This window comes from Poecilia reticulata, linkage group LG12, assembly GCF_000633615.1.
Source record: "Poecilia reticulata strain Guanapo linkage group LG12, Guppy_female_1.0+MT, whole genome shotgun sequence".
NCBI lineage: Eukaryota > Metazoa > Chordata > Actinopteri > Cyprinodontiformes > Poeciliidae > Poecilia > Poecilia reticulata.
This window is the reverse complement of record NC_024342.1, coordinates 8,397,032-8,412,278: the sequence shown is the minus strand read 5'-3', so window position 1 is coordinate 8,412,278 and position 15,247 is coordinate 8,397,032. Positions and strand designations below refer to the sequence as shown.

The window sequence follows — 15,247 nt, the reverse complement described above, 5'->3', positions numbered from 1 at the left end:
ACTCAAGAATTAAATTCAATGATGTCGAATCAGTTTAGTTAAACCGCGACCGAATAAAGAAAATGTAGTTCATTTAGCAAATTGGCTGTTTTTCTATTGAGATTGGTTGACCAGCTTAGTCCGTCTTGTTTAGGGTTAGTCGAGTGTGCAGCAGTGTGCGTGTAAGCAGATAAAACAGACAAAGACACGGAGTCGTCCGTAACAGTGGTTTTAACATCTTTAAGGGGGAATAATTATTTAACATTTCAAGAACACAATTGGAATGTGTTCTTTACATACAGTTTGCAATGCACACATTCTTTTTCCGTTTTTTTTGGGGGGGTGGGGGGGGAGCACTTGTCTAAGCTGATACATTTTCAAAAACTAAGGATGCTAAATAGAACATGCGTTCATAAAATTAAATATCTATAACAATTGTTACAATTGTAACAACAATTGTTATTGTGCCAGTATGTAACAATCTGAAACTCTAGTATTCAACATCCTCTAAAAAAAAATACAAAAAGATCAGCGACAAAAATAACTAGAATCTCCACACAAGTAGCTGTCAAAAAACAATGAGTGAAGCAGCTAATCATCACAAGCATGATGTGAACACGGACCAACTGTTTACTGAATGCTTTATTAGACTTTCAGAGTAGTCTGAAAAACTTTGAGGACAAACGTAAACATGATTTCTGAACAGTTTGCCTGAGGAGGCCGAATAGGTTGCTCTAGAAAATATGGACGATGGACGGTAAATTTCATTCTTTTTGACTCCACTTTCTTAAGATCTCCTCTGCTGCTTCCAGTGTGGAGTCTTCCTGTTTAAAAGAAACACAAACAACAACAAAAAAGAAGTTTCTGATTGAGAGAATTGACAAGTGAAAAAGAAAAGAGCATCGGTTTTGATCAAAGTGGCTGCATTCACCTTGACGAAACAGAAGCGGATGTATTTGTCAAACTCTTTGCTGTGTTCTGGACTGAAGAAAGCAGAGACTGGGATTGTCGCTAAGCCCTTGATAAAAAAAAAAAAAAAAGAAAAAAAGTACTAAAAAAAAACAAACAAACATATGTATCTTTTAAATAATATCTAATAGACTTTACCTTTTCCTTAATCAACCATTTGACAAATCTAAAATCGTAGCTTTCATTCTTGGTACTCTCATCGTTTAGATCCACATCTGTTCAAAAGGAAGAAAAGACTCTGGTAAACATTCATTAGGAAGCCCAAATAAACACCCGCCGGATGCAAAGTGTCCAGCTTAGACGTTTGCTCGTCACTTACTGACGGAGGAGATGTCTGTGATCATGAAGTATCCTCCCTCTGGCATGACTGGCTGCAGGCCCACACTACGCAGACACGAGGCCAGCTTCTGCCTCTTTCGGTGCAGCGTCGCAGGCAGCTGCTGGAAGTAGCTCTCCGGAGTCCCGAACAGCTCGTACTCGCGGTCAAATCCGTGGGACACAGCTTCCTGAGTGACAACGGGATGAGTTGAGAATTTAGGAAAAGCGCAAGAGACACGAATAATGCCAGAAAAATTGTGTTGAAAACGTTTTTTTTTTAAGGAACTTTCAAGACGTTTCTGATTAAAAAGGACACGGGCATCTCTCAAAAGATAATTAAACTTCATCCAACTTCCATCCACGTTCCTAAGACATGCTGCGACCAAGGTACAGCTAACTCCTTCACAGGGAAACTTTGAAGTCAGTGCTGTCCAATTCAGGTACTTATGGGCCGATGTCTGTGCTCCAACACAGGCTAATTAGAGGGATAAATTATTTTGCAAACATATTATGTTCTGTAGTTGCCTAATAGAAGATTAATTTATTCAAAGTGGGAGTGTTGAACCAGGGGAGCCCCTATAATCATGCAGGGCCAGGGCCTCAATTACTAAAACTCAACATTATTGCTTTGAAGAAAAAAGTAAGCTGCTGTATGTCATCATATGGATCGATGTTTGTTGGTGGAGTTACCTGAGCTGCTGTTGCACAGTGATACACCGAGTTCTGATGGATGATTTTCATGTGCTTGATGAGTTTTCCTGAACTTATAGCCCAGCCAACCTAAAACCAGAGGTGGTATTAATCACAAAACAATAAATAGCAGAAACGCCGTATTAGATTTTAATGTGCATTACCTTCCAGCCAGTAGCACTAAAGGTTTTGCCAGCACTGCCCACTGTTATGGTTCGTTCCCACATCCCAGGGAGGCTGGCTGTCAGAAACACAAGCGGCTGATGAACGTGTGTTTGGTGAGGTCGTGTCGAAGCTGTGCTAGTGTCTCACCTATCTTTACGTGTTTGGCTCCGTCGTAAGTGAGCCACTCGTACACCTCGTCGCTGAAGCACAGCAGGTCGTGTTTGATGCACAAGTCGGCGATCATCTGGAGCTCCTCAACCTTGTAAACCTGTAAGCCCAGAACTCGCTTATTACGTTTATTTTTTCTCACCTTCGTTTTGAAAGGAATGCTCGCCAAGAGCTCGGGTTTTCCTAGCAGAGTGGGCATCATAAGTCCCACCTTGCCTAGAGGGTTGTTGGGAGTGTTGATAACGATGGCTTTTGTGCGGGGAGTGATTTTGCTGGCGAGCTCCTCAGCAGACAGAACCCAGTCTCCACTTGACAGGACGGTGCTGCCCCCTTTCTGCGGTTAGTGACAAAAACAAAACGTCTCTCGCATGTCGAACGAGAGCGTCCAGAGGAGCTCAGAGACATCAGATCCTTTCAGATTTAACCGTTTACCGGTCTCAGCGGCACATACACCGCGGTCCCTCCCGCCATCAGAACCATCGGCTGGTAGCAGTCGAAGAACGGCTCCACAATTATCACCTGAAGGATAAAATCCTCTCAGTTCTGGTTTATAGCAAAAACCTTCCTACAGATATTTAAATACACAACACCTAGCACAAGTAGTAATACTCCTTATACTTGTAATCTGTCGTTTTTAAAAAGTCTGACAGCTAAAAATAATTTTCTAGTCTTCCCAAAGATTAATCAGATTTATGTGTGGACTTTGACTAGACCATTCTGACAAAATGATGTGCTTTCATCTTGTGGTTATGGTGGTATGTTTAGGGTTGTCGTAAGATTAACTTTATGTGATCCTACTGAACAAAAGCATTACTATGAAAAGAAAAACCTGCAATTAGCTGAAAACACACACAACAGTTTAAAACAATTGTGTATTGAGGATGCAGTGTTAGTTTCCTCAAGACAACAAAGTTTAGTTTTGGTCTCATCAGGCAGGAGAACCTTTTTCCACATGGATTTTCTCTACATAACCAAAAAAAGGACCACCATAGGACCTATCGGTTTATTTTGGAAAACCTTGTTTTTTTTAACCTGCTCCTCTTTTGGATTTTTTTTTACGTCCTACCCTGCTTTAAATCTCACAATAATCTTCATCTAGTGTTTATGATGTGCTATTGTCTCTGGCAAACCTCGGAGGCCTTCACAAAACGGCTAGATTTTTACTAAAATTCAATTCTATGCAGGTGAACTCTGCTAATTATGGAACTTCAGAAGGCAACTGGGGTCAACAGAGTAAAAAAAGTACATTATTTTGCATAAAATACATTTTGAAACCAATGTTCTGGATACAGATACATTTTCAGAGTGCTGTGCATATAAACCTGACAGTAACCTAACTGTTGAGTCATTCAAACATACAGAAAATGTAAGAGCCACAAAAAGGGGCATACTTCATCTCCATCATCAATCAGAGCCTGAAATGCACAGAAAAGAGCCTGATAAGCTCCAACTGTGACCAAGACGTCTTCAAAGGGGTCGATCTCATGCCCAACGACCCGGCTGAAGAATTTAGCGAGACTTTTTACCAGACGAGGATGGCCCTGGGCGACAGAAAGTGAAACAAATGAAAATCAATTCCCCTTTTTAACGTGTGATTAACGGCTGAACATTTCCAGACAACTGCCAAATTATAAGCATGTTTGTTTTTCAGCCTCTACAGATTGACAGACATCAACCTGAGCTAATATTTCGACTTACAAAAGCTCTGGTGTACTGGTGCATCTGAGGTCCTCCGCTCACAGCCTTGCAGAAAGCATCCTGAACAAACTGCGGAGGCGAGAAGTCAGGAAATCCCTGTCCGAGGTTCACAGCTTTGTAATCTGCAGCCAGCTGTGTGAATTCAACCCTGTTGGTGCAAAACAGGTCAGACAGTGTTCTTTTTTTTTCCTTTCTTTTTTTTTTTTTTTTTTTTTACAGATTATGACGTTTTACAGTGTAATAAGTAGAAGACCTGTTCATTATTTACAGCCATATCAGTTTTGAGTCTCTGTCGTTTTTACATGTTGTCTGTCTTGATTGTTTAATTCTGAGAAATTATAAATAAATACATTTAAAAAAGGATTTAAAAAAAAGAGGTGAAACAACAAGTAATTGTCCAAGTATATAGCACTGTATGATTACCATTAGTCAACACTAAACACTTATACCCCAAATTCAACTGAGCTTTGGTTTTAAAAACAATCTGAGATCAGAATTACACTAGAAACACATTTCTTCCTGCTGCAGTTGCTGTCCTGACATTTATATAAGATAAAGATTTTTCTCATTAACATCTTCGAGGTTGTACATTCACGGGACTTTGACCTTTTCAGTGTTCCGCCCTCTGCTCCGCCAATCAGATGGCTCTTTTAATTCATCATAGTTTAAAAAAAGTTTCTGAACTCTAATATTGTTCTGAAGTATAATACTATTTGCACAGTTTTTACAAATATTAGCCCATGAACATCTGTTTACTAAAATCCCAGTTCGTTTATATTTGACATATTAACCTATAATTTCACTTTGGAGTGAATAAATTAGAGCTGAATTGAAAGATGCAAGGTGATTTATTATGAGTTTCAGGTCGCATAAGACTCACTTGGTCGTCCACAAGTATTGACATGATCAGGCAAAACGGTATCGTTTGCACCACTCGATAAATTTGTGTTCTTTTAATAATTTTGCTACTCTTCTTTCATGCATGCAGTAGTTTGATATCAATTATGAGTAATTACTCACCAAACGTTTTTGTCCACACCGATTGTTCTGTTCGCATAAAGTCGTCTGGCCATGATTAGCTGAAATAAAGGCATATTTTAAATCCTCCACATAGAAATATGCATAAACAGATCGTAATTGCTTCCTTTGATAAGTAAACAAATGCTCACCTTGTGATTCTGAACTAAATTAGGACGCAGGAGAGTCAAATAAGGAGCCAAAATCCGGATTATTCCCATGAATGGCTGCACATTATTCCAGACAGCATCGACATGAAGCTGTCACTGAACCGAAGATTCAAACTTTCTCAGACACTCCGGTGCTGACAGGAATACAGCTGCATCGTCAACTTTGATTCGATCTTCTTGTTTTTATTTTCGCTTCCTTTGTGGGCGGAGACAAACATCGGCACCGCCCACCGAAAGGCGCGCGCAGCCAGGTTCAACATTGGGTTATTGTTAAAAAAAAAATCAGTTTAATTAAAACGTGAAAGCTAGGCTTGAGTTCAGACACGGCCCCCCAAAATAGACAAAAAATATTAAATATTCAGATAAAAAAAAATACTTTATTGACCTCAAGGGAAATGAAGTGCACTTATAACTCACATTTATCTTTTATTTAGATGTAAAGTCTTCATCTGAAGGCGCGTTGTTGTTGTATGACTGTCTCATAAAGATGGTCAAGGTTGTCTATAATTTTTTTTTTGATTTTATGGAGGATCATTCTTTGCACAATAATCTCCAGAAGTTCAACAGTAGTTCCCAGATTAAGTAATAAAAGGTGCAGTGAGCATTTTTTTTCTTCTTTTTTTACTTTTTTCAGCTACACAACAACAGAGATGAGATGGTGACACCACTAACAGCTGGCTATGACAAGTTTAGCATAGGTCTCCTATATATCTTCCACATAAAAATCCTAAACTTTTCAAGACTTAAATTTCCAGAGTTCTGAATGTATTATTTCATAATCTAAAATAAAAAATCTTACATGTAAGTAATGGCAGATTGTTCTACAGCAGGCTGACAAAACAAAAATCAAAAACAAACAAAAACAAAAAAGCCACAAACAGAAACAACAAAGGAATTAAGGAAACATTTAAATAAATGCCACGTCAAGTTATTAATTTGTGGTAATTTTGTGGGCATTTTGAAAATAATTTGTCAAAGTCTCACTTATTTAATAGGGATATTTGCACTTTTGAGATTCACTGCCGCTTCCAGACTTGTGCACATTTGATTGAAGTGGAAACTTAATATTTATCACCAACAGTGAAATGGAATAGAAAAGTCAATCGAGCTCCAACTATGTACAAGGCAACTTTGTTAAGGTTTTATTTTTGAAACCCAAGAACAAAACTTTTAGGTAAACGTGAAATATTATGCACATATGTATATGTAGCATGACAAAACAAAAGCAGAGAGGCTTTATCAAGACAATAACTCCTTTACTTTTGTTAAAATAAACACATTTCACAGCCAAGATTTCACTCATTTTCAGCATATGCAAAAATGTAATTTTATTACAGGTATACCATTCCTGAACTTCTCTTCCTCTAAACTGCTGCTTTCTTCAAGTCCTCGGGCAGCACTCTGCCCTTCTTCCTCGCTCTGTTCTTCCTCTTCTCCATCTTAGCATGCTTTTGTTTCTGGAGGTTCTTCCTCCTCTTGTCCTGTCTGTGCTGCATCTTCTCAATCACGTTTTCGCTTCGGTTAGTCCACTTCTTCTTCCTCTGCGCACGCCTCTTCTCCTTCCTCTTCAAGGAGGTGCGCAGTTGGTCTTCGTCATCCTTGATCTTGATGCCCTCGGCCTTGTAGAGCACGTTGGTCCATTTGATCTTGTTTTCCAACTCGGAGGCCTTCGCCTCGTCCTTCTCCCTCAGCCGCTCCAGCTTCTCTTTGCGAGCCTCCACTCGGCTCAGAAGCTGCTTGTAGTTCCTCCCGGTCAGTGGCGTTATTTTACCTTTTTCGCTTTTCTTCTTCTTAATTTTTGCCTGGAATTTGGTTTCGTAGCCCTCGTCCACCGTCTCTACTTTGTTAAAGAAAACAGCCGACGTAACCCTTTTTTCCACGGCAGGAGCGATCGGTTCTTCTTTTATCTCCGCGGGCAGTTCCTGACCGCTTTGTTCTGCAAGCTTCTTCAACAGAAACTCTTTCCTCTTCCTCTTCTTGCGCTCCCGTTCCATCTTTCGCTTTGCGCGCTTTGCCTTGACGGCTTCTGATAATGCATCCTGTGGAGCTCCCTGTTTTAAGGAACGGGCCTGTTATTACTCCAACAAGAAGAAAATGTTTTTGTGCATATTTTTAACCAGAAAAAAAAAGGCAAAAGACAGAAGCATATAGATGTCTCTCATTATGTTATGTAATATTCATCTGTGTGCTTTACTTTGCATATGAACAAACTTCTAATTAACTACTACACTGCTTGTCTTAGTTAGACTAAAGGCTGCATTCAGGACCACATACCTGCCCTCTGGACTCTTCAATCTTCTCATGGAGTCTTTTGCGCAATACATCCACAGTGGAGAAGCTTGTTTCTGCACATCACAATAAGATTAAGTGAGGACATTATTGAAATTGTTATCGAATGTCTCATAAAACCTTCTGTCCCCGGCACCTTTAGGTGTGCTTCCGTTCACACTTTGAGTAGTTGATTTTGTCTTCCCAGGGCTTTTCGGAGCTGCTGGAGAAGGATTAGGCTTCTGTTGGGGTTTGGGAGTCTTATCAGTGCCGTTCTCTTTCACATTCTTCTTCTTTGGTTTCTTTTTCTTCTTGCTTGGAGGATCGGTGTCACTTTTACCCTTGAAGTGAACTAAAACAGAGATAAACAACAAATAATGAGGATCTCCTACTTTAACTGGAATACAATTCGTATTGTATACAAAACATTTTATGTTTACAGAGTGCAGAAAATTTCTAAAACGCAAAGCAGAGTTTCTTTTGGCTGATAATAAGTCACAGGTCTACCACAATATGGCCAAATAATTAGTGATTGGAGAAATGTGTTTGGCTGTTTACATATTTTGCCACATTCCAACCACAAACCTCAATGTCCATTACTTCATTATTAATATCTATTTTACATGATAAAACAACATCATAAGTCTTCTCATCCTTGTAAATAGAACTAAATGTTACTTTTAAACTTCGCATTTGTCTGCCCATGTTCTTCAGAAAATTTGAATAATCTATGATTAAAGTATGTTTTAACAGTTTAGTGCAGATAAATGGATTACAAGTAATAGATTAAAGCAGATAATCTTGATATTTTAAATTTTGCTTCATAGAGCTAAATAACTTCTACACAGCGCCACTTGTGGTAAACCATGGTAATGCATCCAAAATAAATGATACTTCGTACTTAACGAGCTTTTTGAGGCAATTATGTCTAAGTCATAGCAGTAGGTACTGCAATTTAAAGATGTTTGTATATATAGTGAAGTCTTAATAAGTTTATAAGGCTGTATTACCAAACGCCCTCTTCGTTGGCTCCTCTCTCTGAGAAATGACTTTACTTGCAAGTTTCTGAATGTAAGAGTCCTTGGCGGCGAGGTCCATGTCTTCACCTAAACCGAGGTTCCGTACTGAATCAGCTGATTACAGTCAGAAATAAATATCTGGATTCAAAATATCAGCACATTTCTGCACACACGTGGATTAAAAACAAACGGGACGAAGTGATGTTGAACCCGGAAAGAGTAACACCAAAAATCATCCCCCTATGTGTCCTAAACAGGAAGAAAGAAGTCAGTTATGTAGTTAGTGTCGGCTTGTTTTCTTCGGCTGTAAAAACACTTGTTTTCGTCAATGTTTTGACCCAACATGGCTTCTCTGAAATCCCTGCTGGCTTTATCCAACAGGCTTCTTCCGACATTAAGGAAGCAGGCAAGTTCCTGTGTCATATCCATAACTTTATTCTCCAGTGAAAGTGTGAATGTCATGCTTACCTGTCATAAAGTGAGTTCAGTCTGATTTTGCATCCTTGCAGACTCCTGTCACTAACATCAAGAGGACTTTCTTCCTTCCAGCACTCTTCAAACGCGCAGATGGTGATGTAGTTACTGTCTCTAGGGTTCCATTTGTGTCAAAAATAAGTGGAAGTGTGGGGTTCCATTTTTGTCAAAAATAAGTAGAAGTCATCTGTTTAGATGTTTTTGACACAAATGAAACCTCACTCCTACAGTGATAAACTCGCATAACATGGACTGAAAATTGAGCGACTTTTAATGAAGTTATGCATGTCTTTATTAATAGTATTTAATCAAATATTTACTTTTTAAACTTATAATTTACCCGTTTATTAAATTATTACATAGTCCTATTTATTTTGATGTCTTCAAAAAGCTGTTTATCTGTTTTTATCAAACTACCCATTTAATTCTTACCCATTTAAGCTGGTTATACATCTGGTTTTTTATCAGATGCATTTCAGTTTAATGGAAAAGTGTCTTTGTTGCTGTAAATGTCCAGGCAGGTTTGTTATCTTTGGTCGAAAGTGTAGTTCTGCTGCAGCCGATGCAGAGAAAAGCGAGGACGCCTTCCTGAAGTGGTTCCTGCTGCTCATCCCTGCAGCCACCTTTGGCCTGGGTACATGGCAGGTAAAACTCGATCCTAAAATTAAGGATGTATTCCTTTTGCTTTGCTTTGTTAGTGAGATTAAGGTGTATTTTGTGTTGACTCGGACTGCTTTCTTTTTCTAAAGGTGAAAAGGCGTCAGTGGAAGATGGGATTAATCGATGAACTGAGACGCCTCACCACAGCGGAGCCTATTCCTCTTCCTCCTGAGTTAGTAACTGAACTCACTTTTTTTTGCAAACACTAAGGATTAAACTGATTTAATGAAGAAGAAAAAAAAAAGCACCAATACACACCAAAAACTTACCACCATGCCAAAGTACAACTTTTTTCTTGGGATGCTCACAAAGTACTCTTCTGCATGAATTGTATTCATTGTTGTGAAGGTGTTCTTGTCATTTCAATCTCTGTATCTTAGTCCTCTTGAAGTGAACAAGCTGGAGTACAGAAGGGTGAAGGTTCGCGGGCACTATGATCACTCTCAGGAGCTGTACATCATGCCGCGCTCGCCTGTCGACCCGGAAAAAGAGGCCAGGGAGGCAGGAAGCCTGTCCTCGAGTGGAGAGATTGGAGCCAACGTCATCACCCCCTTTCATTGCTCTGACCTTGGGTAAAAATTATAACAGCAAACTATTAAGGTATAACTACATGATACAGGATCTAAGTGATGCTGTATGCGGTTTATGCCACTGCAGCATCAAAATCCTGGTCAACAGAGGGTACGTACCAAAGCAGAAAATACGACCGGAGACCAGAATGAAGGGACAGGTTAGTGTTTTAAATTGGGTTACTAATCAAAGGCCAGCAGGGTTTATACAATTTAAATCTTACCTGTGATGTTTTAATAACAAAATTAAATCTTTTGTATAAGAAACTCTAGCCGAGTTTTACTAATTTCCTGTAGGTGGAGGATGAGGTGGAGGTGGTGGGGGTTGTCAGGCTGACAGAAACGCGCAAACCTTTTGTACCAAACAACGACGAAGAGAAAAATCGCTGGCATTACCGTGACCTGGAGGCCATGTCTGGCATCACTGGGGCTGCTCCCATCCTGATCGATGCTGACTTCAGTAAGAACCAAAGCTGTAGTGAGAGCAGAGTTCACCCCTCACACATATACTAATTCAAAGGGGTTTGTGTGACACAGAAAGTACTATTCCAGGGGGACCAGTTGGAGGACAGACCCGGGTCACACTGAGAAATGAGCACATGCAATACATCATAACTTGGTATGTTAGAGCCTCTTCACTTAGATCTGACAACTTGAACTAGTTATTGATGACTTATTGCATATCCCATTTTCTTTTCCAGGTATGGTTTGTGTGCAGCTACTTCCTATATGTGGTATGCAAAGTTCATCAAGAAGATTAAATTGTAATTATGTGTCGCTGAAAATGTTACACGGCAATTCTCGAGGATGTTGACCATCAATGCATTATTGTCCATGTAGCCAAGAATACAAATAAATATCTTATGAGTACTTTTTGTTTCCAAGTTGAAATCTTATCTAGCAAAACAATTTTGCTAGAGATTCAAAGGGTTGGTATAAAAGTAGTTTCAAATTTAATGTCCAGGTAACTTCCATGGTGGACATTTCAGGATTATTGCTTAAATCTAACATTGTGTTACAAAGTATGGAACCTCAATTATGCACATCTTCTAAAGGAATGAGCTGGCAGAACATTTATGAATTTTTTTTACTACAACAATAATGCAGTTCCTGGAGGTTTTTTTTGCCAGTTAGCCACTTACTCTTAAGTATTTCTTGTATTGCTCAGCAACTGGCACCCAAAATACACAGTGCATATTTTAAATCTTAAACTTATCGAAAATCTGAACACGTAGGACTGTTGAACATTGTAAAATCTTGCTTTCCAACACCAAACCATATCGACTTAACAAAACCAGGAATTTCAAAGCTTCTATAGAAATGTTTTAAAACAAAAATTGCTTTAAGAATTACAATTCACTAACTTTTCTCCCCATGGAGTTAATTCAATAACTTTTCAGTGGCTTTGTTACATCAGAAGATGCATCATTTAGGATCCAAACTGCTCATTTAATATTTGTAAGCTTACTTCAAAATTCCTAATCAAATCAACTTTCACAATCTTTTAGATGCTTATTTGAACATGTAGAAAATATTTGGTTAAACCTTGGTGCATATTTTCATTCTATAACAGCAACAATTGAAAAAGTGCCACATTCAGACTGAATAACAAACACAAAGTCGCTTGTATTAGAACATACATTTTTATTCCAAACATTTTAACCAAGCTTGGTTGCCAGTTCCTTGGCCTTAGCCTTCTCCAGCTTAGTGAAGCGGGCTGTGGATTTGGGGCCCAGGATACCACCTCCCCAGTGACGACGGATCTGTAAAAACAATTTGTCATTTAAAATTACCTCGCTCTTATGTGCATATTTACAAAACAAAGACCAGAAGTTACAGCTTACCTCCTCATATCTGTCATTGTAGTTGGTCTTGATGGCTTCCACAAGCTTAGCCAGGGCACCTTTATCCTCACTGAGAAAAAGGGAAACATGACTCAATACTGACAGTTTTAAAGCAAAAAGCACCACAGCTATTACAGTGGTTCATACAGCCTTGTTATCATCTTAGTACAAAATAAACTAAGTGAATCATTCATCTAGAATGTAAATGGGTAAAACAATTTGAGCTGTTTCCATGAAGTGACATTAAACTCATCCTAAACTCTAAAATAAAAACCTGAAAATAGTTTACGTCATGCTGACACTTACGGGTTAACCTGTGTGAATGCAAAGGAAGTACACGTTTTCCTGTGCACCAGTCTTCCCAATCTGGCCTTGCCCTTCACAATGCAGTATGGGACACCCATCTTGCGGCAGAGAGCAGGAAGGAAGACCACAAGCTGGAAAACCAGGACACATGTAAAAGCTGTTAAAAATGCATATAGTTCAAGTTGGTGTTTAATCGAGTACTTTATGGAAGGAGATTAACTCTTTAAAAGGTCACTGCTCAGGGTTAAAAAGCTCGTAAGTTTTGATCCACATAGAGGATTCAGGTGAAGAAATTCAAACATCATTGCCAGTGATCACCTTCATTGTTAACCCAAATTTTCTCCAAGTCATACCTCAATTGGATCCACATCATGAGCGATGACGACCAGCTGAGCCTTCTTGTTCTCCACCAGAGAGGTAACGGTATTCACACCTGGAGAGAAAACGGAAAAGGAATTTAACTTCTGATATGGCAGCACACAAAAAGAAAAATATATATATTCTGTGGCCAATGCTCAGGGTTAAAAAGCTCAAAAAGCATCAAGACAGATTTCAGGTGAAGAAATTCAAGTCATCACTGCATCATGGCCAAGTTGGATAAAGCTGAATATCTTGAAATGCCCAATATTTTCAAAGGATAATCTTACTGTCTAGTTTAACATTTAGCATCATCTTGTACACCGCACCTGCACGGAGGACAGGAGGCCTCTTGGTGGGGGTGTCTCCCTTCCCGGCTGCCTTCTGCTCAGCACGGGCCAACAGCCTCTTCCTCTTCTCCTGCTTGGTCTCTGGTCTGTACTTGTGGGCCAGCTTAAACAGCTGAGTGGCTGGAGCAGGGAACAATACATTCAGTTAAAATAAATAAGGCAAAAACATCACAAATTGGAAAGTTTCAGCTGAATGCATCAGTGATCTTGGTGGAAATGTCATCACGGTCAGATAGCAAATATTTCACATCATTTGCAAAGAAACAGTAAAGAATTCATCTATTGACAAGGTTTATATAAGGCAATATTTTACAAATATTTCCTTTCTGACCTGTTTTTTGTTTTTATGGGGAAAAAAAACAAAAAAAAAAAACAGGTCAAACCTAAAAGAAAATTGAAAATGTAAACAGACGAGAAAAACTCAATGCATCTTTACAGTATGGTTTCTTTGAGCTCCAAGTTTAGACAAAGTACAAATCCAAATGTTTCCAATCTTACCTGTCTGGCGGTCCAGAGCCTGGGTGAACTGGTTGATTGCAGGGGGAACCTTCAGACGCTTGTACAGAATGGAGCGTTGCCTCTGCAGGCGAACGTAACGAGGCCATTTCACAAAGCGTGTAAGGTCACGCTTTGGCTGGATGTCCTGGCCTGTGGACAAGCAAACAAAAAGTTTTTACTTCCAACAGTTCAGAGCATCATCTGCTTCGTCACCCTTTACATCGAGCGTGCATCAGCGATCTTGGTGGGATTGTCATCACGGATGTTCAGATAGCAAATATTCTTTTACATCATCTGCACCATAAGTGTATATATTAGCCCCAATGGAGGAAAAAAAAAAAAAAAACTAATGCAAAGAAGCTGAATACTCACCGATGCCAAAGTTCTTTGGCCTCTTTTCAAAGAGGGGGTTGACTACTTTCTTGGGCTCATGTTTTTTTGCCACAGAAGGGGCAGGTGCCACCTTCTTCCCCTTAGCCTTCTTTCCCTTAGGCTGGCAAGACGGAGAAAAAAAAAGAAATGTTAAGTGATAAACTTAAAAGTTTCAAGTTTAGACGTTTCAAACCATATCTTAACATGAATTATAAGAAACGAAGCCTCAGGTGTGCTAATTTGATTCAGCACACCTGAATCAAATTTGGCTATCAACTAGACTGTAGAGCCTGACTAGAGTCTAAATTTGTGGATTCAAGTGTGTTGGAATAGGGAAAGCCTTCCCAGGACAAGACACTGCTGATTCAGAGGACTATAATACATAGTGTTCAATTATATTTTGAACACTGTAGTGTTTCAAAGGCAATTTTAAAAACTGGATGAAATTGGCTCACCGCTCAAATTCATTTAGGGATAAGGAGCTAACCACATTGCCAAACGGCATCACTGCAGTGAAATACATTCATTAAACGATTCATGGGCAACTAACCTTGCTAGCTTAAAATGTAAGGAATTAAAAAAATTCCTTAAATATGTTAAAGAATGTATCCGGCAAACCTACATTACATTAGCACTATGGCCCATCATGCACTGCTAGGTCGACGCTAAGGCCCAATTAGCCAACGCTATTAGCTTAACGTAACCGGAGACTGTCGACTTGGACAATATACAAGTTCATCTGATCTTTTACTAGTTTTAAGTAACAACTCGTATATTAAAATAAAAGAAAATACCAAATCCCCCGTCTCCGTTTTGCATTAGCTTCTATTTGGCCAATGCAGCTCTTCTCGTACCGGCTACACTTGTCACTTCAACCCGGTTTTAATCACAAATTGCACCATACAAACCCACAATATCCTCACTATATTAACAACAAGGCTTAAATGACTTCAAAATGACATTTTGAAATATAATAAGAATCATACGGACAAGGATGCAAGCAGATACAGCAACTTAGGTATTCTGGCTGAAGAGGCAAACATGTACCTACCATGTCGGTTTCAGGCAGAAAGGAAGACCGGAGGTTGTGGGTAGGGTAAAGTACCGCGAGATTTCCAACGCGACTACGTGTACGTAGGAGCGTGTTTGAGTGGGTCTGATTTGGAGTCAGTTTCTTCTCTTGTGATTGGTTGCAAGTCCATTGATTGAACTAATGGGAAACAGACCCAGAATCAGTTATCAGTGTTAAAATTGGATTTCTTTATTTAAATGTGTTTTTATTTACAAAATTAGAGCGATCTTAATATTTTGATTGTCAATCGCTCACTTATTTCACATCCTCAGTAGCCATACTCT

At 39.2% G+C, this 15,247-nt stretch overlaps 4 protein-coding genes across 5 annotated transcripts; 1 reads left to right on the top strand and 3 right to left on the bottom strand.

The window, feature by feature from the left end:
- Positions 1–199: 199 nt before the first annotated feature.
- Positions 200–5,399, bottom strand: kyat1 (kynurenine aminotransferase 1). The gene is made up of 13 exons (XM_008423649.2): positions 5,157–5,399; positions 5,008–5,066; positions 3,988–4,135; positions 3,681–3,830; positions 2,722–2,808; positions 2,501–2,623; positions 2,269–2,389; positions 2,121–2,197; positions 1,957–2,046; positions 1,268–1,454; positions 1,087–1,163; positions 911–997; positions 200–803 (listed from the first exon to the last, which is right to left on the bottom strand). Exons 1-13 carry the CDS (start codon positions 5,223–5,225, stop codon positions 744–746), a joined length of 1,335 nt encoding a protein of 444 aa, XP_008421871.1. The 5' UTR covers positions 5,226–5,399; the 3' UTR covers positions 200–743.
- Positions 5,400–6,293: 894 nt separating this feature from the next.
- On the bottom strand, positions 6,294–8,995 carry surf6 (surfeit 6). Of its 2 annotated transcripts, none has more exons than XM_017307894.1 (4): positions 8,930–8,995; positions 7,600–7,794; positions 7,449–7,519; positions 6,294–7,225 (listed from the first exon to the last, which is right to left on the bottom strand). In XM_017307894.1, exons 1-4 carry the CDS (start codon positions 8,934–8,936, stop codon positions 6,539–6,541), a joined length of 960 nt encoding a protein of 319 aa, XP_017163383.1. In that variant the 5' UTR covers positions 8,937–8,995; the 3' UTR covers positions 6,294–6,538. The 2 variants fall into 2 exon arrangements, with proteins under 2 accessions (XP_017163383.1, XP_008421870.1); XM_008423648.1 differs by lacking the exon at positions 8,930–8,995 and adding an exon at positions 8,453–8,665.
- On the top strand, positions 8,714–11,034 carry surf1 (SURF1 cytochrome c oxidase assembly factor). Its single transcript, XM_008423647.1, has 9 exons — positions 8,714–8,867; positions 8,971–9,031; positions 9,453–9,580; positions 9,685–9,767; positions 9,976–10,167; positions 10,253–10,325; positions 10,462–10,624; positions 10,702–10,783; positions 10,866–11,034. Exons 1-9 carry the CDS (start codon positions 8,805–8,807, stop codon positions 10,930–10,932), a joined length of 912 nt encoding a protein of 303 aa, XP_008421869.1. The 5' UTR covers positions 8,714–8,804; the 3' UTR covers positions 10,933–11,034.
- A 752-nt stretch (positions 11,035–11,786) lies between these two features.
- Positions 11,787–15,096, bottom strand: rpl7a (ribosomal protein L7a). The gene is made up of 8 exons (XM_008423645.1): positions 14,943–15,096; positions 13,892–14,012; positions 13,520–13,669; positions 13,001–13,141; positions 12,668–12,747; positions 12,315–12,445; positions 12,009–12,078; positions 11,787–11,927 (listed from the first exon to the last, which is right to left on the bottom strand). The coding sequence occupies exons 1-8, from the start codon at positions 14,943–14,945 to the stop codon at positions 11,823–11,825; spliced, it is 801 nt and encodes a 266-aa protein (XP_008421867.1). The 5' UTR covers positions 14,946–15,096; the 3' UTR covers positions 11,787–11,822.
- Positions 15,097–15,247: the final 151 nt, after the last annotated feature.

Coding starts and splice junctions, on each gene's coding strand:
- surf6 (XM_008423648.1), bottom strand. CDS start 8,540: ATGGACCTCGCCGCCAAGGACTCTTACATTCAGAAACTTGCAAGTAAA. Junction 7,795..8,452: donor GCCAACGAAGAGGGCGTTTG/GTAATACAGCCT, acceptor TCTCTGTTTTAG/TTCACTTCAAGGGTAAAAGT. Junction 7,226..7,448: donor TTGAAGAGTCCAGAGGGCAG/GTATGTGGTCCT, acceptor TCCTTAAAACAG/GGAGCTCCACAGGATGCATT.
- surf1 (XM_008423647.1), top strand. CDS start 8,805: ATGGCTTCTCTGAAATCCCTGCTGGCTTTATCCAACAGGCTTCTTCCG. Junction 10,168..10,252: donor TTTCATTGCTCTGACCTTGG/GTAAAAATTATA, acceptor ATGCCACTGCAG/CATCAAAATCCTGGTCAACA. Junction 10,625..10,701: donor CCTGATCGATGCTGACTTCA/GTAAGAACCAAA, acceptor TGTGTGACACAG/AAAGTACTATTCCAGGGGGA.
- kyat1 (XM_008423649.2), bottom strand. CDS start 5,225: ATGGGAATAATCCGGATTTTGGCTCCTTATTTGACTCTCCTGCGTCCT. Junction 5,067..5,156: donor ATTTAGTTCAGAATCACAAG/GTGAGCATTTGT, acceptor CCTTTATTTCAG/CTAATCATGGCCAGACGACT. Junction 4,136..5,007: donor GGTGTGGACAAAAACGTTTG/GTGAGTAATTAC, acceptor TTGCACCAACAG/GGTTGAATTCACACAGCTGG.
- rpl7a (XM_008423645.1), bottom strand. Junction 13,670..13,891: donor GCCAAAGAACTTTGGCATCG/GTGAGTATTCAG, acceptor GCTTGTCCACAG/GCCAGGACATCCAGCCAAAG. Junction 13,142..13,519: donor GGCTCTGGACCGCCAGACAG/GTAAGATTGGAA, acceptor TCCCTGCTCCAG/CCACTCAGCTGTTTAAGCTG.